The sequence below is a fragment of the Dreissena polymorpha genome, chromosome 1 (genome assembly GCF_020536995.1).
Source record: "Dreissena polymorpha isolate Duluth1 chromosome 1, UMN_Dpol_1.0, whole genome shotgun sequence".
Lineage (NCBI taxonomy): Eukaryota > Metazoa > Mollusca > Bivalvia > Myida > Dreissenidae > Dreissena > Dreissena polymorpha.
Window position 1 is genome coordinate 36,020,015 of NC_068355.1, and position 27,927 is coordinate 36,047,941.

The following is a 27,927-nucleotide window of genomic DNA, read 5'->3' on the forward strand; positions in this document are numbered from 1 at the left end:
ATCAATATAAAGCATTTAATGACAAACTTCGAAATATGCCAAAATATGTGGAAAAGGCCACTTTAAATGAAGTTCAAAGAGTACTTACTTGCTTTCTACAAAGCACACCTCCTTATGGAATCAAAATCTTCACGAGTCCTCTTGTGCAGATTTGACATATATGCCCTTTGACTATGTGTCGGAGACTTCGGAAAACTGGGATATAACCATGTCTCTTGCTATTACAGGGAGGCCGATGACGAAGAAAGTGAACATGATTGTGAAAAGGACGGTTACCCCTGAGATAACCGCGTTCCGTTATTGACTTACCTGATACTCCCCAACGATTCTGGCCGGTATTTTCTTCCCTCTAGGAAAGCTGTGAGGTATTCGCCGCTATCCGAATTGATCCCATGATGTAAAATCCCCACGCTAAAACGCTGCAGGTCAAACATATTTCCTGTACTATATGAAAAAAGTATTGGAAGAAAGGATGTCACGTTGTAGTAGTCTTACAACCTGATCTCAAGTGGAGCGACCTTTCTGTCTGGAAAGGCTTTCAGATGTTATAAGGCTTCAGTGAGTGATCTTATCTTTCTGATCATCCTTTACTTCTAGTCATCGGGGGTTCGATCCCAACATTGGGAGTTTACTTTAGATCTCACCCAATTACACCAAGTACTGGTTTTACCCAAGAAACTAACACGAGAGCGTATCAGTTAGCCATTGTCTTCCGATGTAATAGAGCTAAAATAAATATGTTTCAACTTCAAGGAATCACTGCTGCCTGCTTTCATGCATTGTGAACTGAGCCAGACATTTAGGTTACTGCCGTCATGCATTTGAAAATCACATATGATCATTGCCCGTGTAAAGTTATTGTAAATTGCTACATGGAGTTATGGTAGTATGAAAGGCGAATTGAGAGGCGAGACGTTGTTTCCGGTGAGACCCACTTAAAACATATCATCCTCTTTTATTGAGATGGTAACACAAAAAAACCGTCCAATACTATTTGCATGCAGACGCAAAATTCTCAGGCAAAATATATAAAACCTCTTTCGGGTCACAAGATATGCTTGGGTGAATTTATGTGCATCCTTAATTTATTTAAGGATATAAAACATTCTATAAGATACACTGTTATAAGATTGTATGTGATGAAATGCAATTGTGTACATTATGACAGGGTAAGCTGTTTTGGGGGCTTTGCGGGGTCATTTTCTTATTGACAAGTGCTTCATAGCCAGCTTATAGCCACAATGACCCAGGGAGATCCCGAGATTAAGAGACTGCTGGATCAAGCCCAGGAGTTGTAATCTGTACTACATAAGAGCGAAACGATGCTAGCAGATTCTATATGTTCTGATATATTGATCCAGCTCGAGACGGCTACTGATGAAAAGAAACATAAACTTGCCTAGACCTCAAAGACAAGCCAATTATTGCTGAATTATCAGCGTATGGTTAGCATGGCAATTATGTTGATCAAGGCGTATCGTACGGGGTGTTTGCTGATGCATTTGCAAGCAGTGTCCAAGTGTCTATCCGTTTTTGCTGAAGTTTGGAACGTCAATTAATTGCGATCTGCTAATAACTATCTACAGCAAATGCGAAATCTAGAGATAACGCACCCAGTCGTTTATCGAAAGGTCGTTGATGGTTTAAAAACGTTTTTGAATGGAGTAATCCGCCCTTGGCTGGGCTAAGCAGCGATATTGCCATTGAGCAAAAATTGATATGGTAACTAAAAAGCACAGGTGTTCTGACTCACGGCATTGGGATGACCGAGGAATGCAAAACTATTGGACCCTATATTCACCTGTAACATCCGAGTTCAACAGGTCTGATCTTGACTACAAGTCCACAGCCAAGAGTCTCATCTTAGGCGCACATCAAAAGAGATGCTTCTGATATCGAGAACATGCAGTCAAACATTACAACCTGCTAACCTACACAGCTTATCACATTCTGTGAAACAATGTCAATGGATATGTCGATGGGAAGGTTCATGCATTTGAGACGGTTGATAACAATATCATAAGAGATAAAAAGGAAATTCGGCTTTTGGTTTTAAATTCAATTGAAAGACATAAGCCAAAACCCCTGGAAATAGCCTCGCTGCTAAGATTGCTTCTGACCATTTTATTGATCCTGCCTTTCTGTTCGAGACGTTTCCTGGTAGTGTCAACATATGCAGGACTTTCTCTTGAAAAAAAATACGGTATGCAACGTCCAGCCCATTTTGAAGCCAAGAACATGTTTCGTAAAGCAGCCTCAGATCGCTCAGACAATTAGAGATCACGATGCAGACGCATCAAGTGGGGCTGTGATACACTGAAACAGATTGTTACGGGCTTGATGGTGGCTCTTTGCTCCATGAATAAACGGCGACACATATAACGCACTAGCTAAGTCTCATGCAGATTTCACTGTAAGGCATTACTGACAAGCGACTGTGTTTGACGGTATCGAAAACCATCCTTCTATGAAAAACAACACACATTATCTAAGAGAAACGAGGAAAAAACCTGAATCCTACTGTAAGTTTCACAAAAGAAACGTACTGCTAATTTAAATGAGAGGACTTTTTGCCTCGTGACAAAACATGACAGGCATGACTGCTCTGATCAGCATAGCTTCTTTCTAAAAAGAGATGTAATAGCGTTCTGTCAACAGAAAAAACATACGTTGATATTGTTAAAGCAACAGTGGAACGACCCCGTGATAGCACCACAGCATTGGTGGGCGATAATACAGATTTGCTCACCTTGCTCCTGCATTACTACGAAAGTGACAAACTGACCATCTACTTCCGCCCTGTCGTAAACAAACAGTTAAAGAAAGGAACACAACGTATATACTATTGACCTTTGAAAGAATTCGCAGGAGACGAAGTATACAATTAGGATAGGAAAAAGTCTGTCTTTTAAACATAAATAAAACCGGTTCCTTTCCACCTTCCAAACAAGTCTCCAGAGGAAATATCAAATCTTGCCAACAGCTTGGTGGTTGATCTGTTTGGTGGAAAGCCCAATGACTCTTTAGAATCAATGCGCTATAACATTTCGCAAAGAATGTGGCTACTGCCGAAACATTCGTCACTACTGAGTGACTTCCACCGATATGGTATGCAACGGTATTCAAAAGCCAACGCGTATACTATAAAACCATGGCATGGAAGGGGATGGCAAATCAAATTAAACCGAAAGAATGGGTATGGAAACAGGACAACGACCAGCTCATTCCATTTTGACCCAAACAATGCTGCACCTGAAGAACTATTGAAAAACACCCATCGAACTGTGCCGTATGATGTAAATCCACTCGATGAAACTGCAGTCGCCACAATAGGTCAGTACTGAGGAGAAAGAGGACATCCACAACGCTCTGAAAAAATGCTATGGGCTAAGGTGATTGTGTACCAGTTGATAGTGACCAGCTGAATATATGATATTTTAAATTACCTTCTACCCTGGCAGTATCAGTTAAAATACATTGTGTAATAACTGTTGTGGGGTCAAAGTTTATATTGATCCGACTTACACAGTATTCTAAAAATATAACACACAAAACAGTATATGTAACCGTTAACTTCTGCCAAATTTACGAAAAACAGTTTGGATACTTTCTTTTGTTACACAAACAGTACGTCCTGTTAGATTGTTTACTTTTGAAAGCATGAACAACAGTTACAAGGACTACACAGAATTAACAAAACATTAGTTAACAAACATTGATTACCTTTACAGATAACATTGGTAGACAACTGTGAAATATAACATGTATAAGTTTATGTGCCTTAACATATTATTACCTATCTGTAACTCACTAAAACCCTTTTTAACAATTGACTGTACACTGTATATAAATAACGCATGTGTTTACAACAAAGCATTTCGTGTTCAACACTTGAATTAACTTGGCATGTGATGGGTTTTGTTGTTTGTTTGATTAAAATGCAAATATGTAAACTGATCTATTTTATTTAAAAAAAATGTATTTAACCCGTAAATCGGTAACACATATGCGTAACGCTTGAAGGTGGCTATTTTTCTCATCCCAAACCGGACTATTCTGATTAAATTGTAGCTCTTGTAAGACACCATTCAGCAAAAGCTTTAAAGCGATAAGCAAATCGTAACTGTTAATACAGGCACATATCTAATCATTTTACTCTTTTTTAGTTCCATCTAAATTTAAATTCAAAGAATTATAAATGTGTTGCCTAAGCGCACACCTCCCGATGGCGTCTAAACCTTCGTGAGCCCTGTTCTTTATGCATGACATAACGGACCATGGTGAACATGTGCCGGAGTCAGCAGCACAATGGGATATAACCATTTTGGAGTCTTTGATTATTTCTGAGAGGCCATTGACGACAAAGGAGAACATGACTGGGTATATTACGGACCTCTATCCTTGCCGCGTTCCGTTTCTACTTCATCTGACAGCTCCCCCATGGCCAGGGTAGCTTTATTTAGTTGCCAAAAGTTCCGTTTAAATCGTAAGCCGTGTGAGATGACCAAAATAATGTTTTTGGCATTGATTCTGAGCAGGAAGTGTGTCATGTTGTTGCCTAGCAAGCTGATCTAAATGCAGCGCCCTTTCCTAGAGCCAGACTGGAATATGTTTAAGATGTTATTAGTTTCATTGAGTGCTGTTTTTAATTTCGGTTATAACTTTCTGATTATAGGTTATAGAACTTAGTCTGCATGTGAAAAGTGAGACTTATTGAACGGTCTGGTTTTTGGTCATTTTAATTTTTATTAGGTTTGAAATGAGGTTCCGTGGCGTAGTGGATATGGAGTCCTCCTAACGAATCGAGGGTCACGTGTTCGATACATGCTGGGGGCGTTCTTTATCTAGATCTCGCTAAATGAAACAAAGTACTGGTTCTACCCAAGATATTGACTCAAAAACCTATCAAAAAACTTAGTCGTTGTAATCAAGCTAAAATAAATAAGATGTTTAACTAAATGGATACACAGTGACCTGCTTCCATTCAGTGGGAACCTTGCCTTAAATGTAAACGTGATTGAACAAGTATAGTCAGATATTGGGTTGTGACCGTCATGCGTTTAAAAATCGAATAGTATTGCCCGTGGGGGGCGATGTGAGATCAAAAGGAAAATTGAGATGCTTGACGGTGTCACAGTTGAGGCAATGTTTGTGTTCACTGAATCAAGTAGCGTTTTGTAGTAATTCGATGCATGTGTGATATTTAAATCACCGGAGACGGATTGAAAATGTTCAACTAAAAATAGCGCCTTTTCCACATAGGCTCGAAACAATTTCGCGATTATACTTGCGTATAGGATTGAAACAATTTTCCTTAAAGTCTGTGAATTTGAAAAGTCCCTACAGTATTTTTCTTAGTCACATAATTATTTCAAATGTTGAGTGCTTGCTTCCCAAATTATCCGTTTTTATAAAATTTCAAGGGACATATGGTTGAGCAGTTTGCGCTAGGCAGTTTTTTGTTGTTTAAGGTCTTTTTACATTCCTTTACCTTTTAAGAGCACGCCTCACTCCACCAAGGCACCTGTTTTCTGACTTTTGTCTTATCCGAGCAGTCAAATATACCGCACTGTGCTTATGCGCGGTATGCCTGTTTGTTATATTAGTACACAGTTCCACTAACATGCAAAGGCCATTGCGTGGAAATCTTATTCGATTCTTATACGAGTTGACTTATATGACTAACACCATGATGCTTGACGCTGGTTTCCATCTTAAATACAACTTTTCAACAACAATAATATGCCTTTTTCTGTAGATTCATTTTGGCATCCTAAAAAACTGACGGATTGCAACGCCAAACTGTTCTCAATCTTGGAAACGATAGTGTATGACTTTCTGAGAATATATTTGGTTAGACCAACAGCAAATATACGGCAGTAATTCTCGTTGTGGACATTATTGTATACAAGAATGAACCCTTATTTTTTCACTTACTCGTTTTGAAAAACAGTTCTTATCGACGGTACGCGTCATGCGACTGCTTTATAATTTATCTGGGAAAGCCCCGAATTAAAGCGGGTTTGCACGATTATGTGTTAAAAAGTAATATATTGATAAAAATATGTTACAATAACACAAAGCAGGCAATAAAAAGTAAACATTGAAGACGAATTTCATAAAATGCAGCAAAGACAAATTAACGCCCCCAGCCGATTGTGACGAAGATATTTCGTACATATTTTCCTATAATAACAGAAGCATTAGTCTTTTTATTAGGATCGGAGTTAGTGTTTGTGTGTTGTATGAATATATATCGTTACAGGAAATTAAAATGATCCGTAAAACAAAATTTAGATTCACATCGTACATGCATGATATACATGATGGCGAATTCGACCGTACATACATTTTCGGTATCACAATTAAATATCTGGCTTAATTCGCATTTTTCGACACATGTTCTTCGTAACTTTTATTTTAATTTATATTAAAATATATGTATAATAAGTTTTGTTTACAAATTTTATATAAATTAATTAATATTTGACAAAATCGTGCATACCCGCTTTAAGCAACCGAACAGTGAATAAACACAGAATGAACGCACGAATGATCTCCTGCAATGTAAAGAAGCTGGTCATAGGAATGTGTCAGTCATCAACCGGAGATGTACATGCGGATGGATACCAATTACGAAATACAGGCAAAATTACTTAATTACATCATTATAAAGAAGTGATAAAACATGAATCAATAACTGATCCATGCATCATGAGAAACGAATCAGTAACTGATCAATGATTACTATGAAATGTATCATCTATTTTGAGATGGCCACAATAATGGTTTCAACACTATTGGCATTTAGACGCAAACTTCTCTGGCAAAGTACACTGTGATCGACTTCAGGTGACGGTGAATCGAACATTAGTTAAGACGGTTTTGCACTAGTTGCAATAATTCAACTCTCAGCTTTATAACCCAATGGGTTGCTGAGAGTTGCAATGCGCTCTCTCTTGTCCATGGGTGCAAAATATTATCAACAATGCAAGGGTTAAGGAACACTGAAACTGCAAGAACTTATTAAAGTTTACCTGTCTAAACCACAAACTCATCTAAAAAGCAAGAAATAATTGTTTTTTATTGACTTAGTTTTTCGTTCGTACGCTGTATCCGCCATATTGGAAAATTGACCCAATATTGGAAAGGTCGCAGTACACCATTATGTTGCACGTAGGGTTATGTGATGGAGCCTATTAAAGTCGATAACGATGTGGTATTCAATACAGAATACACTGTTTCAAATTTAAACATAAAAATGTCAGTGAGAAAAGTGTGTTGAAACATCGTCGTGTTTTCATAGGGTGCATGCAAAGGATAACATCCGTAGGTTGCCATTCAGGTAAATTTGACATGTTTATGAAGTTTATTATTTTCCTCAATTTGTTTCGAACGACGTCTATTTAGTGAAGCGCACGGATTCCGTGCGCTGAACTGCACCCATGTTTATGAAGGGGTGCATATGGACTCCCAGAGACGCCATAGCAAAAAATATCAAAGGCTCTGGGATTCCGTTTATTTGGACTAGTTTTGCACGTACAATAAAAATAGGTTATTACATCATACGAGTTGATTAAACATTCAGAGCATAACAAACTATATAACATTCTGGGATTTATTCATTATATATGCGGAAAACCTGTTCATGAATTGTATTTGAACTGCTTATATAAACTGTTATATTTAATTGTAATCTAAACGGTATGCAGCAGTCTTTAAATCCATTGCTGAAGGATACGTAGCATTCCCTAAATTGAAAAATTTGCCTTAAAGCATGTTTAAGTCGACGTTCTCAACAATAGCAAATTTGTCTACCATACATTGATTTTAACTGAATGAAATCATACTTGCATAACTATGCACTATTAAAAAGTTGAACTTAAAACGACACATCAAGTGTAAAAAAATGTAATTATTGGTTTATTACTGGACAATTTACTTCTTTTGACACATCCCATTAAACACAAGCTAGATTTTGACCATTGTACATTTCCATTGATATGTTGAGAGATTCCCGTCAGTAAAAATGTTAAAACTATACTAGATATGATTAAAAATCAAAGTGCTGACAGTACTGATGTGACGATGCTTTTGAAGAGGATGGATATAAAAGCATCAATTTAAGTTTATCTACATCACCAAAATTGTGTATGTGGGTACGAAGATTTTGGGTACGAAACACAAATGGGTACGAAAATTGTGGGTACACAAATTATGCCAAACAAATTGGTTAAAAAAAATTTGGGTAGGAAAAAAAATTGGGTACGAAACAAAAATTGGGTACGAAAAAAAATTTGGGTACGAAAAAAAATTTGGGTACGAAAACAAATTGGGTACGAAAAAAAATTAGGGGTACGGGGGAGTAGTAACTGTGGGGAACTTGACCCATTCAGCGAAACTGGGAGGCGGGTTACATTCTCGATCACATATAACAAGAAATATATTTAAAAAGATATTCGACGTGTATTTTCTGTACCACTTATCTAAAAAAAACATTCAGTTACAGTTGTGTATTATAACATTACGTTTCAGCAGATATATTAAAAACTTGACATGATCTTTAATTACACCATGCTCTTTAATTTCACATGTATATCACACCAACTTTATATTTCGTTGTTTTCTTTCCCAAGTTAATGGAGTCATGTGCACGTACGTGATTTCACATATTTTTCTCTTTTGATTATTTTTTTATATTCTAATTCAATAAGCATGGGCATGTTTGTTCGTTAAGTACGGCAATAATTTCATGATAATTCCCGAAAGTAGGTATGAGCACATAGTCGTAAGAGTACTTGAATACGTGAGTACGCATATGAACACATGGTAAGGTTGACTAAATCTCCGCGATATGACCTAATATGTGTTTAAAACAGCAAACAATATCCAACAAAGGAATGAATTATCAAACATAGTATGTGCATTGATGTGGCTCTGTAATTTCTGTTTGAAAAGTTTATTAAATATGCAAAATGAGAAAGCACGCATAAGAGCGAGTTTCATAGATATTATACGGCTATTATGCTGTTTATATACCATACTCGGTTTGAACTAATTCGTTTTCTTTACACTCATGATCGCGTTAAACGTTAATTTTACACGTTTTCATTCGCAATTTATTTACAGAATCACTACAAATGTCAAATACAATACAGACCATGCATAGTTGTTTCATTGATCTATAAGCATATATTGGATTGAATATAACTGATTTAAAATTAATGTTTTCAAACTATTATTAAATCTTTTTCCCAAAAAATGCTGTGCTATTTATAGCTGAGCTTCTTTTACCTTTATCAATGATAATCAGCGAGGTATGCCGATTAGAAAAATGGAGCTATCTCGATTGGACTGGCTCGGTGTTTTACATAGGTCGCCATTGTGTAGAATTTTTTCATGGTATGATAACTTAGACGAGCTGCTTCGCAGCATCGTCAAAAAGGCACGAGTGCAACAGTTTTGTCACTGGACATAGGTGTTGTTTGACAGATATGATGTGAATTTAAAACACGGAAAGAACACACCTAATCTATGTTACTGTTGCTAAACAGAAGGTCTTTCCACAGTAGTGAAATTGAAATTCAAGCGAGCTCTAAAATCGGTGCATACAATAATGTTGTTTTGAAAATAATTAATCATATACCGACGCAATATAACTATTAAATAGAACTTACAGTCACAAACGCATCTACAATCAGCTTTGGGCTCGAAATGAACATATATTTCCACCAAGTCCATATGAGTTATACCTACATGTTTTCACTATAACATTGCCCTTAAAGGCACATACATGGTTTGGTTTAAGCTACAATTGACATTTTATTGATGGAAAAGTTACGTGTTTCAATTTGTGTTTAAATCCAATATACACCACACAGTTATTGACACGACATGAACGCGTACTTTGACTGTAGACATATAAGGCATAGGCGCAAAACACGCCTCCTTTCATCATTACCTGTTTATCAAGCTTATTGGTTTTGAATTTCATAATGCAATGCAAACGATAGGGGCCGGGCACGAATAAGTAATTTCAATATCAGTATATCCATATATGAAATATACTAGAAGTACGGGTATACACCGTGGCCTTGATCTTTAAGCCAGTAACATAATTCTTGCAGATGGCATATTTTGATCATTTGTGCCATTTAATGTTGAAATCCATTAATTCTTATCAAAATCATTGACTGGGCCAGTTTATGTATTTTGAATAAAGCCAGATAAGAAATATACAAGTGACCACCATGGTCTTGACGCCTGCATCGTGGTTGTTGAGGTTCTTACAGGCAATATTCTGTTTCATCATTCTCACCATTTTAACACGTTATTTGATTATCTATACATCTTGGCTAAAGTAACATTACAGAAATTTGGTTAAGATGTTTTCTTCCTAAATTTGAACTTGAATTTTGAGCTATGTCCGTATTTACTTTATCTGGATTGCATCAAACGCCTAAGGCTTATTGAAACATTCTTTAATCCGTTTCCTGGTTTAAACCATTTTTTGAATCTTTTGCGGGAGATCTAAATTCGCACGTTATGGAACTAACCAATGATCACCCGGTTGATATGCGGAGACTATATACACTACGCCAGCTGTGAGCTAGCACTTGTTTCTTGAGTGTGAAACTTTGTATCATCAAGCCCATCTTCTTTTTTATTTAGTTATTTTGAAATCCATCCCTGCTGAACAAAGATAAGTATCACCACAAACACATTTTCCGCTGCCTACCTGTTCCCATAATGCGGTCAATCATCTTCAATAAGGAAAACGGAAGATTTGAACTATTTAAACATCTTTATTGGTTGAATTCAGTTCTATTAACATTTGCGACTATAGGCATACACAATGCTTACCAACTGGCACAAAAAAATATTTCATAACAAATTTGCTTAAACCACGTTTTCAATATCTTGTACTGGTAACACTTAAGAGTTAAGACCCTTTAAAAGTATGAAGAAGTTGAAACCCTTTCAAATGTTCAATAGACGCTGAGTTATTTTAGTCTGCAGGAGTTGACCGCCATTAAAGAAATGTAACTTCCCTTTGAGAGGCTCTTCATGAGTTAGATCTTTTTTTCAAACTAACATAGAAGTTCTATATTTGAATGTTATAATGATTTTTGATGGTGATAACAAATGAAAAGCAAAATGCATGAGAAGACAATTATGTGCCGGTCCTCATGGGAGGAGACACCAGTATCACACCGTCTCCACGCACAAACAGCATGGGGATGTTTCTCTTTGTAGACTGTAATGGAAGACAAAACAACGTGATTAACATATTGTATAATTTAAGAAATCAAACGATTTTTATATCTCTTAAACAAGAGGGCAGCAGGTCCTATAGCTCTCACCTCAAAGCCAAAGGAAAAATATAACAGATGCAGGCAGTATTTCCCTCCAAAAAGGAAATCGCTCCACCATGAATTTGAACAAATAACTATTATTTTGGAAACCAGCTAATTTATCATAAAAACAAAATGTTGAATGTTCTTTGAGCGGTTACACAATGAGTAGGTCAAATGTGTGACTTCTATGGTATACCTAGGTTTAAATGCACCCAAATGCGGAACTTGTCAAGCAAGTAACATAATGAGTGGGTCAAACATGTGACTTCTAGGGTATGGACATGGTATTAATGCACCTGACGGATGAAAATATTCTCACATTTACACAATGAGTTGGTACAACATGTGACTTGTAGGATATGCAAATGGTTTACATGCACCCACATGAGGCACACTTGTTCTGCTCAAGGTGGCCACGTTTTGTCAATGGAAAAGAACAATATCTAAATGGGAAAAGTAATAATTGGATCCATTGTTTTGAGCAAGTTAAATTAAGACTGCCCAAACAAATGTGACTTCTAGAGTATTCACAAACATTTCCTTAATTTACAGTGACCTTGTTTCTGTACCCACAAGTTGTGCAAGAGGAAATAATTTTTGCCTTAAGAGTATTCAGAAGCTTTTTCTTTTAGTTAACAAAATACAATTTTTGACCCCACGAGACCAAATGATTGGCTGACATGTTATTGGGACAAAAGTGGTACAAAGTTTCATGAAGGAATGGTATTTGATTCAGCCAAAAGAATGTTCACACGCTTTTTTTTGTTTTGATTTTATGAACTAGTTGTTGACCCCACATGACCAAGTTTCAAACTCAACCAAGAAATATCTTTGGGACTAAAGTTCTCAATAAGTTTATGAGGGCGATACATTAACGTTGCCTTCAGAATGTCCTTTTTCTTTAGATTGATCTTAGATTGACCATTGGTGCTTCATGTTATTAAGTTTTAAAACAAGATTTCATTGGAACAAATGTTCCAACCAGTTACAATAAATGTGGTCTATAGAGTATTCCCACTGTAAAAAAACGATCACAAATGCTCATCATGAGCATGTTGTGCTTTAATCAGAAAATATAAGGCATTCATTTCCAAGCAAGAGCTTCACTCCCCTTCACCCAAAAAGTGAATTTATTTAATTTAATAAAATATTATCATTTCTGTAACAAACAATATAAAGAAGTGAAACTCCAGCTGCTGGAGTAGTATTGAATGATTATTATAAACAATAAGTAGGTCCTTTATTTAAGGCAAGTGGCCGATTGCCAAAACAGTACAAAACAGGACAATACAGCACAATACAAAACAACATAAACACAAACAAGGGCTGTTTGTAAAACATGCATGCCCCCCATATGGGCTGTCCGTTGTAGTGGCAGCCATTGTGTGAATACGTTTTTTGTAACTGTGACCTTGACCTTTCACCTAGTGACCTGAAAATCAATAGGGGTCATCTGCCAGTCATTATCAATCTACCTATGAAGTTTCATGATTCTAGGCATAAGCGTTCTTGAGTTATCATCCGAAAACCATTTTACTATTTCGGGTCACCGTGACCTTGACCTTTGACCTAGTGACCTCTAAATCAATAGGGGTCATCTGCAAGTCACGATCAATCTACCCATGAAGTTTCATGATCCTAGGCGTATGCGTTCTTGAGTTATCATCCGGAAACAACTTTACTATTTCGGGTCACCGTGACCTTGACCTTTGACCTAGTGACCTCAAAATCAATAGGGGTCATCTGCAAGTCATGATCAATCTACCCATGAAGTTTCATGATCCTAGGCGTATGTGTTCTTGAGTAATCATTCAAAAACCATTTTACTATTTCAGGTCACCGTGACCTTGACCTTTGACCTAGTGACCTCAAAATCAATAGGGGTCATCTGCGAGTCATGATCAATGTACCTATGAAGTTTCATGATCATAGGCCCAAGCGTTCTTGAGTTATTGTCTGACAACCACCTGGTGGACGGACCGACAGACCGACCGACAGACCGACATGAGCAAAGCAATATACCCCCTCTTCTTCGAAGGGGGGCATAATAAGAATAAAGCTGGGGTCACCGCCTTGGAACGGTCAATGCAAAGCATTGGGGGTTTAAACCGGTTTTGGAGCGCTCGATCTCACACTTGGCCCAGCAATATTCATAATACATGTACGTGTAAATAAAATTTAACCTCATAGCATTGTAACTAAAATTAAATAATGATAAAAGGGAATTAAAAAGCATTCAATTTAATAACCATTTAATTACTCAATGGTATTGAAGATACCAGAGCAACAGAGTTACAACTTTTTGAGGAACGATGGAATGAAACCATGAACAAGTGTCAACTACATTCCTTCTTTATAGATAAAGATTTAAGAATGTAGCATCATGAAGTTTATATTTCAGATCATCATCGCACAAATACAGGAAAAAGCAGCAATAATGGGTGTAAAAGTTCCATATTACATTGCTTGGTTGTATATGTACTGCTAAAAAATAAATCAAATAAGAAACGCCTGTCACAGAAAAAATAAAAATAAAATTAAGTATGAAATTCTGAGATAAAGTAATATTTTCTTGTCAACAAAACCCAGGATTTACATTGAACTACATAAAAATTGTTTCTGTAACTATAACACACAACAACAATTCAAAGGCTTGCAGCTTATTTGAAATACTCAACCAAATCATATTTAATTGTCTTGAAAATTGCTCTGCACTCACTCTATATTAAACTTAAGATAGTGAGATGTCATTATCAAATATATTTTGAAGGTGTGTAGCATGATCATTTTCATTTAATTGCTATGCTGTTTTTATCATACCTCTTTAAACTAGGTATACATCAAATTTGGATTTTTTAAGGTTGTGTATATAACATTCCTAGACATTTTGCTTCGAGGGTACTCTAGATTTATGTTTTAAGCTTATTGCATGCTGTTCTTTATTATTTTGTTACGTATGAGTCATTACGCAGTTGTCCAAAGTGCAAAACCACTTATGTTATAGAAACTTCATCCCCATCAGATGCAGCTGGAGCTTTACATACTCAACATTTAAAGCTGAACAGATTGTACATGGAAAGATTTACATACTTAACACTTAATGCTAGACATCATTTTCATTAAACGATTTGCACACATAACACTTAATGCTATACATTTTTCCTATTGAATGATGTACATACATAACAGTCAATGCTATACATTCTTTTCACTGAATAATGTACAAACATAACATTCAATGCTATACATCCTTTTCACTGAATGATTTACAAACATAACATTCAATGCTATACATCCTTCCCACTGAATGATGTACATGTACATACATAACATTTAATGCTATACATCCTTCCCACTGAATGATGTACATACATAACATTCAATGTTATACATCCTTCACATTGAATGATGTACATACATAACATTCAATGCTATACATCCTTCCCACTGAATAATTAACATACATAACATTCAATGCTATACATCCTTCCCACTTAATGATTTACATACATAACATTCAATGCTATACATCCTTCCCACTGAATGATTTACAAACATAACATTCAATGCTATACATCCTTCCCACTCAATGATGCACATACATGTACATAAAATCCAAAGCTATACATCCTTCACATTAAATGATGTACATACATAACATTCAATGCTATACATCCTTCTCACTGAATGATGTACATACATAACATTCATTTCTTAACATTATTCCCACTGAATTATGTACATACATAACACTGAATGCTATACATCCTTAACATTGAATGCTATACATCCTTCCCATTGAATGATTTACATACATAACATTTAATGCTATACATCCTTCCCACGGAACGATGTACATACATAACATTCATTGCTATGCATCCTTCACATTGAATGATGTACATACATAGCATTCAATGCTATACATCCTTCCCACTAAATGATATATCAACATAACATTAAATTCTATACTTCCTTTAAATTGAATGATTCAATAAATTACATGCAATGCTATGCATTATTCCCACTGAGTGATGTACATACATAACATTCAATGCTATACATCCTTCCCACTAAATGATGTGCTTACATAACATTCAATGCTATACATAATTCACATTGAATAATATACATTCAATACATTAAATGATTAAATGATTTACATACTCATGATTCAGTGATATTCATTATTCAAATTGAATGATTTTCATTTTTAACATTCAATGCTTCTTTAACTTTTATAGCTATACATTCATGTTCATATTAAATGATTAACAAACTCAACATTTAGTGCTATGTATTATTTACATTGAATTATTTACACACTCAACTGTGTATCCTATTTATCCTACAGTTACATGATTTTATAGAACACAAAACGACCCATAAAGAAAAGATAAGGTTTTCTCCATGGATATTTTTAGATCAGGTTTATCCCACAGTTATTTTTAGAACATGTACATGGGGACTACTTTTTTGGCCTTTCACCCCTGGTTGCGTCATTCAGGTAATTGGGTACGCAGTTGTTTACTGAGTTAACGAATGTGTGTGTTTATGATGGATTATTTAGAGGATAATACACGGCTTTGCCGGGCCGGGCAGTGATTATCGGCCCGCAGAGAGCATAACAGCCCTAGGCCCGTTTGCGACCTGGGGCCGATTATCACTGCCCGGCCCGGCACAGCCGTGTATTAACGTCTATAATATATCTATCTTACTTTTATACTTAATTATATATGGGCACAGGTTTTGAGTCACACTATCATACTATTTTGGTCCTTCACTAATTGATAAAGAACCAGCTTTCCGTTCTTTTATTTTCATTCAATTGATTACGCAATTTATGACGTATCTCATGTGACGTTTTTCAATGACGAAACTAGCTAGACGCTTTGGATTTAAGGACAACAATTTTAAGATCTAATGATTCCAAAATATTACGAATGTGAATAACAGTGTTGGGATATAAATCTGGAATGAAACTGGTGAGACTGCATTTTCGATTTCATTAAAATGTCAAATATACTCGACTAACGTGATGTTTTGTTGAACAATTGATGGATCAAATTTAAGAAAAGTGTCAGTGAATTGTTCTTTAACTTTTTGAAGGAAATAGATGTTGAATTAAAAGGGTAATTTCTTTGTTGAATAAGTCGTTCCTTTGTCAGTCGATCAAAGAATGTCTATCTTATTCTAAAAAGCTGCTTACATCAAGTGCTTTAAAATGGAAAAGATGGATGGCGATGAAGAAATGTGTCCAGAATTTTAACTCGTCGTGGAATTAAATTAAACTTTATGAAAATAAGCATGGTTATTACACAACTTCGGTGAGTAGAACAATAACCAGTGGATGTTATATTTTCTAAGTCAGTAAGTAAAACATGTGTAAAAAGAGTTGTTTATAGACTAAAATTAACAATATCGGCGGGGATAAATGCTGAATCATGCTTCATGTAGGTGTCTACACATTTTGTAAATTTCAAAATGGCAGCCATTTTGGTTTTTGGTATTTACAGTGGTGAAACAGGAATTGTAGTTTGAACACAGCCGGCTGTGTTCTACTTGAGTGTGTAACATTTGGAACGCTGATTAAATTTGAATCGAGGCGTATAGCCATATTTCGTCTCGTTACTCTTCTTTTGTGTCGAATTCTTAAGGACTATTTCAGGTTCCATAAACGAGAAAGATCACAGTTAATATTACTACGCAATGTTACATGTAGATTCAGATAATTTAATGTGTTTTTGCTTTTATTTTATCAATTAAAGACTACTATTTTGATTCCATCAGGAATAAATAAAACAAGAAACCGTCGGAGACGGGTGATGCTCCCCAAAGTTTTTTTGGTCACAATATTGCACTATATATTCAGATAAAAGGAAACGTCTTGAGGGCACAGTAGTTGGGGGGGGGGGGGGGACAATAATTTTTATAGAAAATTTCAAAGTGCCATAACTCTGTGAAACATCATCCGACCAGAACCCGCTGATAACATGCACATCCCCTCTTGGTAGTGATGCTTCCCATAAAGTTTCATTGAATTCCAATTCCAGTCATTAGTTGCTGAGAAATAGCCCGGACAAGAATTGCACTATATGTACAGTTAATGGAAATTTTCAAAGAGCCATAACTCTGTGAAAAATCATCCGACCAGAACCCGCTGATAATATGCACATCTCCTCTTCGTCGTGAAGCTTCCCATAAAGTTTCATTGAATTCCGGTCATTAGTTGCTGAGAAATAGCCCTGACAAAAATTGTGCACCGACGGACGGACAGACGAAGCGGCGACTATATGCTCCCCCCAAAATAAATTTTGGGGGAGCATAATTAGAAAAATATATTGTAGGATAAATAGAATACTATGTAAGTGTGATTGTGTACTTAAATTTATCCCACTCATCTCAGAAAGGCTTACTAGGCTCGGCAAGCCTCGCCATGTAAACCTTTCTTCACTCGTAAAATAAATTTAAGTACACAATCACACTAACATAGTATTCTCTATATATTCTATAAATTGAATGATTTACATACTTAATGCTCATTTTTTTTAGGTATTATAAATTTGATGCTAAAAAATATTTACATACACATATACACATTTGAATTATTAACACACTTTACCTTTGTTGCTATACATTCATAAAATTTAAAATTTACCAATTTTATTTTCAATAATTCATTTACTTTGTCTGTCCTGCCGTTTTTTGGTAAATTAATAAACAAGAAAGTTAACTCTGTAAGCAAAATTTAAACTAGCATTTATGAGTTATCTCTCTTTTCTAAAACTATTGTTACAAATGTATAACACATTTTTTATTGATTTTTAATTGAAATTTGATTGATATGTTTTATTACATATGCTTTAAACACATGATGTGTTTGAAATCCCTAAATTAGTTAACTAAATATATTATTCTACCAGTTTGTATACTTCAGTAAAATTTCATGTAAATTGATGAAAAAGATAATGACATTCTTTTAGATACATATTGCAAAAATGTATTTACAATCACAGGTGGAAGTAACGTACCCAGGATAGTAAAATAAATTTTTTTTTTTTTTTTTTTTTTTTTAGGAGCCCAATATATTCAATATAATATATAAAATCATGTTTAATGAGAATTTTTTTTTTCAAAGAGCCATGAAAAAAAATCCCCACCCTCTGATATTTGAATTCATCAATCCTAACGTAATATTATAAATACTATTCTTTCTTTGGTATTCTGAACAAATTCTGAATAAATCTTTATCGTGCCTCCTGCACTTATAAAACTCTTGAATGGCATTGCAGTTAGCATATCTTGATTATACAAAATGATGGTATACTTCGTACAACTGCTTCAGTCCTGTAGTTTTGTTTTCTTCATTAAATGTAAAAAAAGATGTGATAATACTTATCTTGATTATGCCAACAATGCAATTATACAAATTATGTTCAAAGGCAGATGATGTTTAAATATTTGAAAAAGGTGCAATCATACAGCAGTGTTTTTGTTTCACCATTCTGGGAATGAGGCCCGGTCCCTTTGAATTGGGAAAGATTGCATAGTATTGGCTTATATTGAGAAATTAGTGCTGTTAATTTTTTGCTAACAAATACATCAAACTGAAATTAAAAGAGTTTTAAATAGTATACAGAATAAGGTTCAAATTATAGAGCTGGATGGGAAATGAACTCAATTTTGAGATTAGTGAAACCTTTAATTGTAAATGGTGAAGTCCAATTTGGGAAAAATAAATACTCGTTTCCAAGTGTTTCCTGCATGAGGGCCACACATTTGAACAAAAACAATGTAAATATACTTGATTATTGAGGCAAGCATATATTATAAGAATGCCAGTATGCACCTTGTATATCTCCTCATATGTTTCTTCGTCGATCTCCACGGTTGTGACTGTCTCCTCCACATCTCCCATAATCATGTTCAAATGCTGGTCATAGGCCTTTAAACATATAGAATATTATATGAGCATTGTTCAGGGAAAACTGGGCTTAATGTATGTGCAAAAAAAGTGTTCCCAGATTAGCTAGTGCAGTTCGCATAAGCTTATAAGGGACGCCACTTTCTGCTTTTATGATTTTTTGTTTTAAGGTCTAAACAAAAATCAAGTCTAGGCACACTGTGTTGTCACTGATAATCCTTTGCACACTGCACAAGCTAATCTGGGACACCACCCTATATATCAGTTTTCAGAGACATATGCTCATATTATAGTATACACATTATTTATGTGAGCCAAGACATTATTTAAACTATTCGAGCTATTTAGAAAATTTAGCAAAGAAGACAGCTACTCGTCAAACTTTTAAAACATCAAATCAGACTGGTACACATAAAATTTAAAACTCAGCTGAGATATAACGAGAAAAAGAATTCTAGAGTGTTCACAATATTACACTATAGCCATATAAGCAACAAGAGATGTGTTCGTCAGAAAGACAATGCCCCCTACTGGGCCGCTTTGAAATAAAATTTCTATTTATCATTTTTGCAGGTATAGCAGGGCTCAACATTAACAGTTGTCCTTTTGCCCCTGGCAAGTAAAAGTTGGGTCCGGGCAAGTCATTTATGATCTAGTTGTCCGCCCGGGCAAGTGCAAAAAAGAACAAAGCATTTAATTTAGACTTTAATTGCTGTAATCATTTTGTTAAATGTGCAAAAATAAAAAAAGGTTTCGTGGTGTATCATTTTGATCTTCATTTAAAAATATGAGGTTAACAGTTAATGTGATATGTCATGTTTGGGCAAATGGCTTTACGTTCAGGGCAAGTAGATTTTCTAATTACTTGCCCGGCAGGGCAAGTTGGATTTTAGGTTAATGTTGAGCCCTGTATAGAAATCATCTCCCTTTAAAGCTTATTACTTCCCTTGGATTTTGTCCAATGCAACCAGCAGGGGGGGGGGGGGGGTATGTAGAAAGTAAACAAGAAATATCTTTAAAAAAGATATACGGCGTAAATAGTTTAATGAATGAGATCAAGGATAGCGAATGTCTTTTTCTGTGCAGTTTTTAGCTGCATCACACGCAGTACTGGATGTTACGGGGAGTTTTCGCGGCTTATTTTACATTATAACATATTTCTGGTCATAAACCTATAGATACAAAACAGAAAACCAAAAGAAGAATGGAAGTGAAATTTAAACATATGAGTCAACCGGCCACACGAGAACAAACCTGTTTTAGTGGTCTGTCGGGCATTGCTATTTGATTCGATTATTAACAGTATCGAGAATCATCGTGCTCATGCTTAAAGTGATATTATGGGCATTTTGCACTGTTGAATTGAGCTGAAAAGAATTAACAGGTCAAAATAGTTAGTTAAAATGTGGTTACTGATCAATTATCTGCAACTCACCTTGCTACCAGTTGTTTATAAAAATATATTTTATATTCGATATTCTTACGTGACCCACCCAGTCCTGTAAGCCGAAATGATCCATAAAACAATATTGTGTCTTTGTGTCGTATGAACAAATCTGCACTAAAACTAAATTTAGGTTCAACTCGTAAACGCATGATCAGTTGTCAAACGAAAGTACGGTTAATATTCAAATGCATTATTTTTCTCTTTCTGGTATATTGTTTTAGTATGTTGATGCTGCATTAATTACTATAAGTGTATATGAAGTAGAAACATCAAAAATAATCAACGGTTGCGATAGACACCTATAAACTGTTACATGCTCATAATATCACTTTAGTACATTAGGCAATATGGTGGAATAATTATTGTTAAATTTATTAAAAATAATATTTATCATTGTATTGTTGAAAACACATTAAGAATCTATTATTGACATACCATAATTATATTGCTGAATATCTTCTTTTAACATATTTCTGGTCTAAAGAAAATTCCAGGTCACCTAGTTCACGGATAGCGTCTTTATTATATAACGATTATTTTACTGACCGCGAACTCCGGTGATGACCTGTATATAAACTCTGAATGTCCGCGACTTGACCCGAAACCTCGCGGGTTGAAATGCAATTCTTTAAAGTGAGGCCTCGCTTCCACTGCTCTTTATACATTTACATGTTAACATGTTGACAGGAATATGGAAGTAAGTACTAAATATGAGAACATAGCCTTTTAAGTATAAACGCTTTTGTGCTGGTAATACTCTGAAAATAAAAGGTGTACGCACAAACTGTATTGATGTCGAGAATTGAGTGTAAAACTGTTCTATCTATTAAGCCTTTTCATTAGAGATAAAATTGTTTCATACAGTAAAACAGTGTTACAAAGACGCGGATATGTTTCCAATGTTCTGGTGGTATACTCAAATCAGCCAATGGAATAAATGAAGTGTATTCATTCGTACCTAGCCGCGGGAAATTTTATTTGAATTTTATTGGACACTTACAAAGGTCAAGTCAGGGTGAAAAGCTGGCTTATGCAGCTTACGCCGAAAAATGACCAAGTCAGACATCACTGACTGACAACCAAGGCCTGTGGTTTATCAAAGAGATCTTAGCCAGAGTTCATCATGTATCTATGGACATAAGTCAACAGGTATGTAATGAACCCTACCATTCACAAATTAGTACAGGAAAGAAATGATAATTATATCATTAAAAAAAAACTTAGACAAATCAATCATTTGAGTTATAAATAATAAAAATAAAAAATCTGTACAGTAACTGTGAAAAGAACTTAAATTCTTGGTAAGGAAATATATAATCTGAGATTTATAACTATATCAATTACTTCCCTTGAAAAAAAAAATAATTTGGCAGGTCGATAATTATGTCCATTTAAAGCTTATTACTTCCCTTGGATTTTTTTTCCACCCGGTGACCTAGTTTTTGACCTGGCATGACCCATATTCAAACTTGACCGAGCAATTGTCTAGATACAACTTCTGACCAAGTTTCGTAAAGATCGGATGAAACCTATTCGAATAAGGGAGCGGACAGAAAAGTGTAACAGACTGACTGACAGACTGACAGTGCGAAAACTATATACCCCCTTTTCTTCGAAAGGGGGCATACAAATACCCCTCTCCCTGGCAGCCATGTTTTCAACAGACTGGAACAACTTTCGAATTCAGCTGAGATATCTTTCAGCACAAATGTTTTGAACAAGTTTATTAAAGGAAGATACAGTTAAAAATGTCATCCTGGAGTGTTAACAGGCATTTCCTTGAATTTGACAAAGTGCCTTTTTCAAACTGGGAGATTTCATTGGGACAAATGTTGTATTTCATTTAGATTGGAAATAAGTATGACACCTAGAGTCTTAAAAGGTTTCACATAAGGAAAACTGCCCCGCCCCTTGAGGCAATGTTTTTCAACTACAAACCATTTTAGCACATAGGCCAGATAACATTTGAACAAATGTTCTGTTAAAGTTTAAAGAAGACAGGACCATACAAGTGTCAACAAGCTTTTCCTTTAATTCCATCTCGTGATCTATTTCTTTACGTCACATGATCTAGTTTCAAACTTTGGGGCAAAAAGTTCATTTATTTTGGAAATTATTAAATAGATACAATTTGAAAAATACTTTGAATTATAATTACATGTATATACTTTGTTTGATGTTATTGAGACAAAATTGAGATATAATAATCATTAGTAGTATTTTTTCAAATTTGGATTTACACTTCGATCTGGGCAAGGGTTTAATAGACCCATATATAAGGCTGAACAAAGCCTGATTCTTTTTATCAAACGTACATGCAGCCGTCCCCTGAGCTCCCTGTCGTTGCGCATCTTCACATAGATCCTCTCATCCAGACTGAGACGTATCAGATCCAGGGGCTCCTCCACAATCTGAGCTGGCACTTGCTGAAATGTAATCAAATAACATGAAAATATGCTGGCACTTGCTAAAATGTAATCAAATAACATGATTATATGCTGGCACTTGATAAAATATAGCCATATACATGTAACATGATTATATGCTGGCACTTGCTGAAATGTAACCATATAACATGCTCATATGCTGGCACTTGCTGAAATGTAACCATAAAACATGAGTACATGCTGGTACTTGCTGAAGCGTTACCATATAGCATGATTATAAGCTGGCACTTGATGATATGTAACCATATATCATGATTATATGCTGGCACTTGCTGAAATGTTACCATATAACATGATTATATGCTGGCACTTGCTGAAATGTTACCATATAACATGATTATATGGTGGCACTTGATGATATGTAACCATATATCATGATTATATGCTGGCACTTGATGATATGTAACCATATAACATGATTATATGGTGGCACTTGATGATATGTAACCATATATCATGATTATATGCTGGCACTTGATGATATGTAACCATATATCATGATTATATGCTGGCACTTGATGAAATGTTACCATATAACATGATTATATGCTGGCACTTGCTGAAATGTTACCATATAACATGATTATATGGTGGCACTTGATGATACAATGTATGTAACCATATATCATGATTATATGCTGGCACTTGATGATATGTAACCATATATCATGATAAAAATCTGGTACTTGCTGAAATCTTACCCCATAACATGATTATATGCTGGCACTTGCTTAAATGTAACCTTATAACATGAATATATGCTGGCACTTGCTTAAATGTAACCTTATAACATGATTATATGCTGGCACTCAATGATATGTAACCATATACCATGATTATATGCTGGAACTTGCTGACGTGAAACCATATAACATGATTACATGTATATGCTGGCTATATGCTTGCAGCAATTTTTTTCTTTTTTTATAAAGAACCGGAAAACGGCACTTTCCCAATTACGAAAAAACTACAAATTTCCAAATTGCTGTCCAAAACAATCCCAATTTAAGGTAAAAAAAAAAAAAAAAAAGGTTTTTTTTTGGGGGGGAAAATGCAACATTTTGTTAGTTTCCCTATGCAGCTCTATGGTTTAGACCTAGGTAAATATAATAATGACAGCTTGAAAACACTTAGTTATCAATTTTAAAGTATTTGGGAGCATAAAATCAAATACACCAATTTCCCAATTTGAGGGTTTCACGACTCGATTTTCCCCAATTTTCAGGCTTTCACAACTCAATTTTTCCCGATTGGACCGGTACGGGTACTTTTCCCAATTGGACAAAAAAAATCGCTGGCTTGCACTTAATGTAACTATATAACATGATTATATGCTGGCACTTGCTGAAATGTAACCATATACAATGATTGTATGCTGGCACTTGCTGAAATGTAACCATATAACATGATTGTATGCTGGCACATGCTGAAATGTAACCATATAACATGATTATATTGTGCTTAAGTCAATCATGTTCTTTTCTTACAGAAATTTATTGATATTAATTTGTGTTATGATTAATATTTATTGTTATTATTATGGCGATGCAATCAATGATTGGCTCCAATTTTCAAGAAAGTTAATTCAGCGATAACAACTTCTTTGTTTTGACCAAGTGAAACCCCTGTCAATGGTGTTCTCCTCAAAAAAGAGTTACCGGTAATAAGACCAATGTCAAAATACGCATTGTATTCATAATAATTTTTATATAGTACTACTATTATTTTGGGAACCCTTTTATCACATTTACTATTATAATTATGAGCAACATTCTGAGAAAATTGGGCTTCATTTATGTCTGTAAAGTAATGTGCCAGTCCGCTAAGGCTAATTAGGGAAAACAAATCCCAAATGATTTTTATTTAACGCCGCATAAAAACTCAAAATCAACAGTAATTCGTAAACTATTTCATAAAATAAATTTAACCCCAAAAAAAATCAGTGTTCCTTCTTGCAATAGCAAAAATTTCAACACTAGATGTGGTCTGGTAAAGAGATTTGAAATGAAACAAAATCCTTGCTTTAATTTTTTTGTGGGACATAATATACCATTTTAATTTTCCATGCCAATATACAAATATTAATGAACAAACACAGGAACCACAAGCCAGTGTACTCTAAATTAACAATAAAGAAGGATCGGATTTCATAAACACAGTTTATGTATTGCCCCACATACACTTTTTTTTTGCACACTCTCTTTTATTTTATTCTTCTTGCTGAATCACTAAAAGAAGGGCTTTCTCAATTAAGCTCCACTTATTAATAATAACATAATAATAATTAATGAGAACTACGTCGTGCTTCCGACGCTGCCCGAAGCCAATCTCACGTTTGCTAGTCAATGTTCCGATATCGTTGCAAGAAATTAAAATAAAAACAAGAATTTTGTATTTCGTTGAATCTATTTCACCAGACCACATCTAGATTTGTTATTTTGGATATTTCTATAAGGAATACTGATTTGTTATGGGTTAACTATATTTGACTGAGGAAATAGTTTCAGAAATGTTCGTTGATTTTGGAGTCTTTATGGAGCTTTGAAGGAAGTCTCTTCTAAGCATAACTCAAGTCAAGGCCAAGGTTGCCAACCCAGATTTAAATAGCATGTGCAGAGCACAAAGACTATTCTAGGATATATTTGAAGCACATGAATTGTCTGGTTACACTGGAGACCCAGCAGCTCATATACAGGATGAATGCATTGATTCTGTAATTGCCCACGGAGAAAATGTGTCCAATAAGGAGGCTATGATGGCCTAGAGTTCACTGAAATCCGTTGTTGAAGACTAAAACTCTTGATCTTGTTCTTGACCCCACTTGATCCAGTTTCAAACATGGCCTTCATATTGTCAAGCTGACCATTCTTACCATATTTAAATCAAGACATAAATGAGGCCTCTATAGTAGTTAAACTCTTTTATCCTGTCACATGCCTTTAAATCAGCCCGATAACCAGGTTACCTAATATCCCAAAAGTTATTAGGCTAGATGACAACGTGACCTTGAATATCCGTCAGTTGCTCTCCGTGCATGCGCACGCCTGTACTATTTTCTATTAATAAAATATACTTGTTTTCAATTAAAAAAAAACAAAAAAATACATGTAAAGCACGTTTTGTTTAAACATTATTATTTTAACAGCATTATTTCGCCTTTGTGTATTGAATTAATAACGATTGACTCGATTTCTGTGTTGTTTAACAAGATGAAAGCTAGCCTAAGCGTTTTGCATGACGTGACGTAACAATGTTTATGTTCGCGCGTGTTTTTTCCCATATTAAATATTTAAACACAAAATACTTGAAAACTTGATATTTTAGAAACATTTCAACGAATGTGACAGGATAAATAGAATAATAGGTTGATGACGTGGATGGAGAATGGTTATCTGGCTCGTGGGAGGATTCCTTTGACTTGCCGGATAACCATTCTCCATCCACGTCACCAACCTATTATTCTCTATATACCTAGTGATTTAGCTTCTGGAACCACCTGACCCCAAGTTCAAACTTTGACTACATATGCTCAAAATGCATGTTTACATTCTGATCAAGTTTCATAACGTTTTAGTCATAAAATGTTTCCCAAAGAGAAGATTATTTTTAAATATTTGACCTGGTGACCTAGTGTCAAGACTGGTGACTAATATTCAAACTTCATGGGCTAGATATTGTCAAGATAAACATTCTATCTAAGTTTAATTCGGATTAAGTCATACATGTGGAATCTAGAGTGGTAACAAGGTTTTCCTAAGATTTGACCTAGCAGTGCTTTTTCTCATCATTTAGGGAATATGACCTAAACCAATTATTAACCAGGTTTTCCCAAGGAAAAAACTGGTTATTAGATTGGCGAATGTCGGCGGGCGGGCGGGTGGTAGGTCTGGCGGGCGGGCTGAAAAAGCTTGTCCAGGCCATAACTTTGTCGTGAATTGTGAGATTTTAAAATCAGTTCACACATTTGCTCACCATCATTAGACGGTGTGTCGCGCGAAAGAATTACGTCGATATCTCCAAGTTCAAGGTAACACTTTGAGTTCAAAGGTAAAAAATGGCCATAAATGAGCTTGTCTGGGCCATAACTATGTCATTCATAGTGCGAGATTTTAAAATAATTTGGCATATTTGTTCACCATAATATTCCACTTTTGTCTCAAAACACAACATACATGAAAAAAGTAATTGATAGGTAATCATGCAGGTAGACTCGCACACCAAAAATCAGATCAATATCTGCAAGCGTTGAGAAAAGTCCCAAAAACTGCTGTTTTAAGAATATTTCAAAGTCCAAGGCCCGCAACTTCTCCAAAAATAAATGGACCGAAACAAAACTCACACATGTTCTGTTAGTCCTGCAGATGCAGTCACATCAAAAATCAGGTATTAAAATGTCTGAAAGCGGTCTGGAAAACTGTTTTTCAATAAAAAAAATCAACTCACAGGGCCTGTTACTTCCCCAATATCCAATGTGACAAAATGAAACTCTATCTTGATCTGTATGTAATTCAGGTAGACTCACACACATAAATCAGTTAAATATCTGAAAGGAATAAAACTTCGGAAAAAGGATTCTGAATTAACGACTGCGTCTGCTATATGCCACCCTACAGAGGCATAATTTTTCTTAATCTTGGCGGGACAGTCCTGCTTTTGGGGTGTTTAAATCCCTGTGTCCCAATGTGACACAATTTGTCCAGACATTCGTAAACAAGAGGCCCATGAGGGCCTGAATCGCTCTACTGCTATAAA

At 35.3% G+C, this 27,927-nt stretch overlaps 2 protein-coding genes across 2 annotated transcripts in view; one reads left to right on the forward strand and one right to left on the reverse strand.

The window, feature by feature from the left end:
- The window catches only part of LOC127867480 (uncharacterized), a 7,490-nt gene extending 6,087 nt beyond the window's left edge, over positions 1–1,403 (forward strand). Inside the window, exon 6 of the mRNA XM_052408685.1 lies at positions 1,362–1,403. Within this exon, the coding sequence (XP_052264645.1) occupies positions 1,362–1,403 (42 nt within the window). The remainder of the gene's footprint in view (positions 1–1,361) is intronic.
- Positions 1,404–10,791: 9,388 nt separating this feature from the next.
- Positions 10,792–27,927, reverse strand: part of LOC127876812 (U6 snRNA-associated Sm-like protein LSm3) — a 32,117-nt gene continuing 14,981 nt past the window's right edge. Inside the window, exons 2-4 of the mRNA XM_052422279.1 lie at positions 23,044–23,154; positions 19,207–19,302; positions 10,792–11,257 (exon numbers count right to left, since the gene is read on the reverse strand). Of these exons, the coding sequence (XP_052278239.1) occupies positions 11,174–11,257; positions 19,207–19,302; positions 23,044–23,154 (291 nt within the window). The 3' untranslated portion in view covers positions 10,792–11,173. The remainder of the gene's footprint in view (positions 11,258–19,206; positions 19,303–23,043; positions 23,155–27,927) is intronic.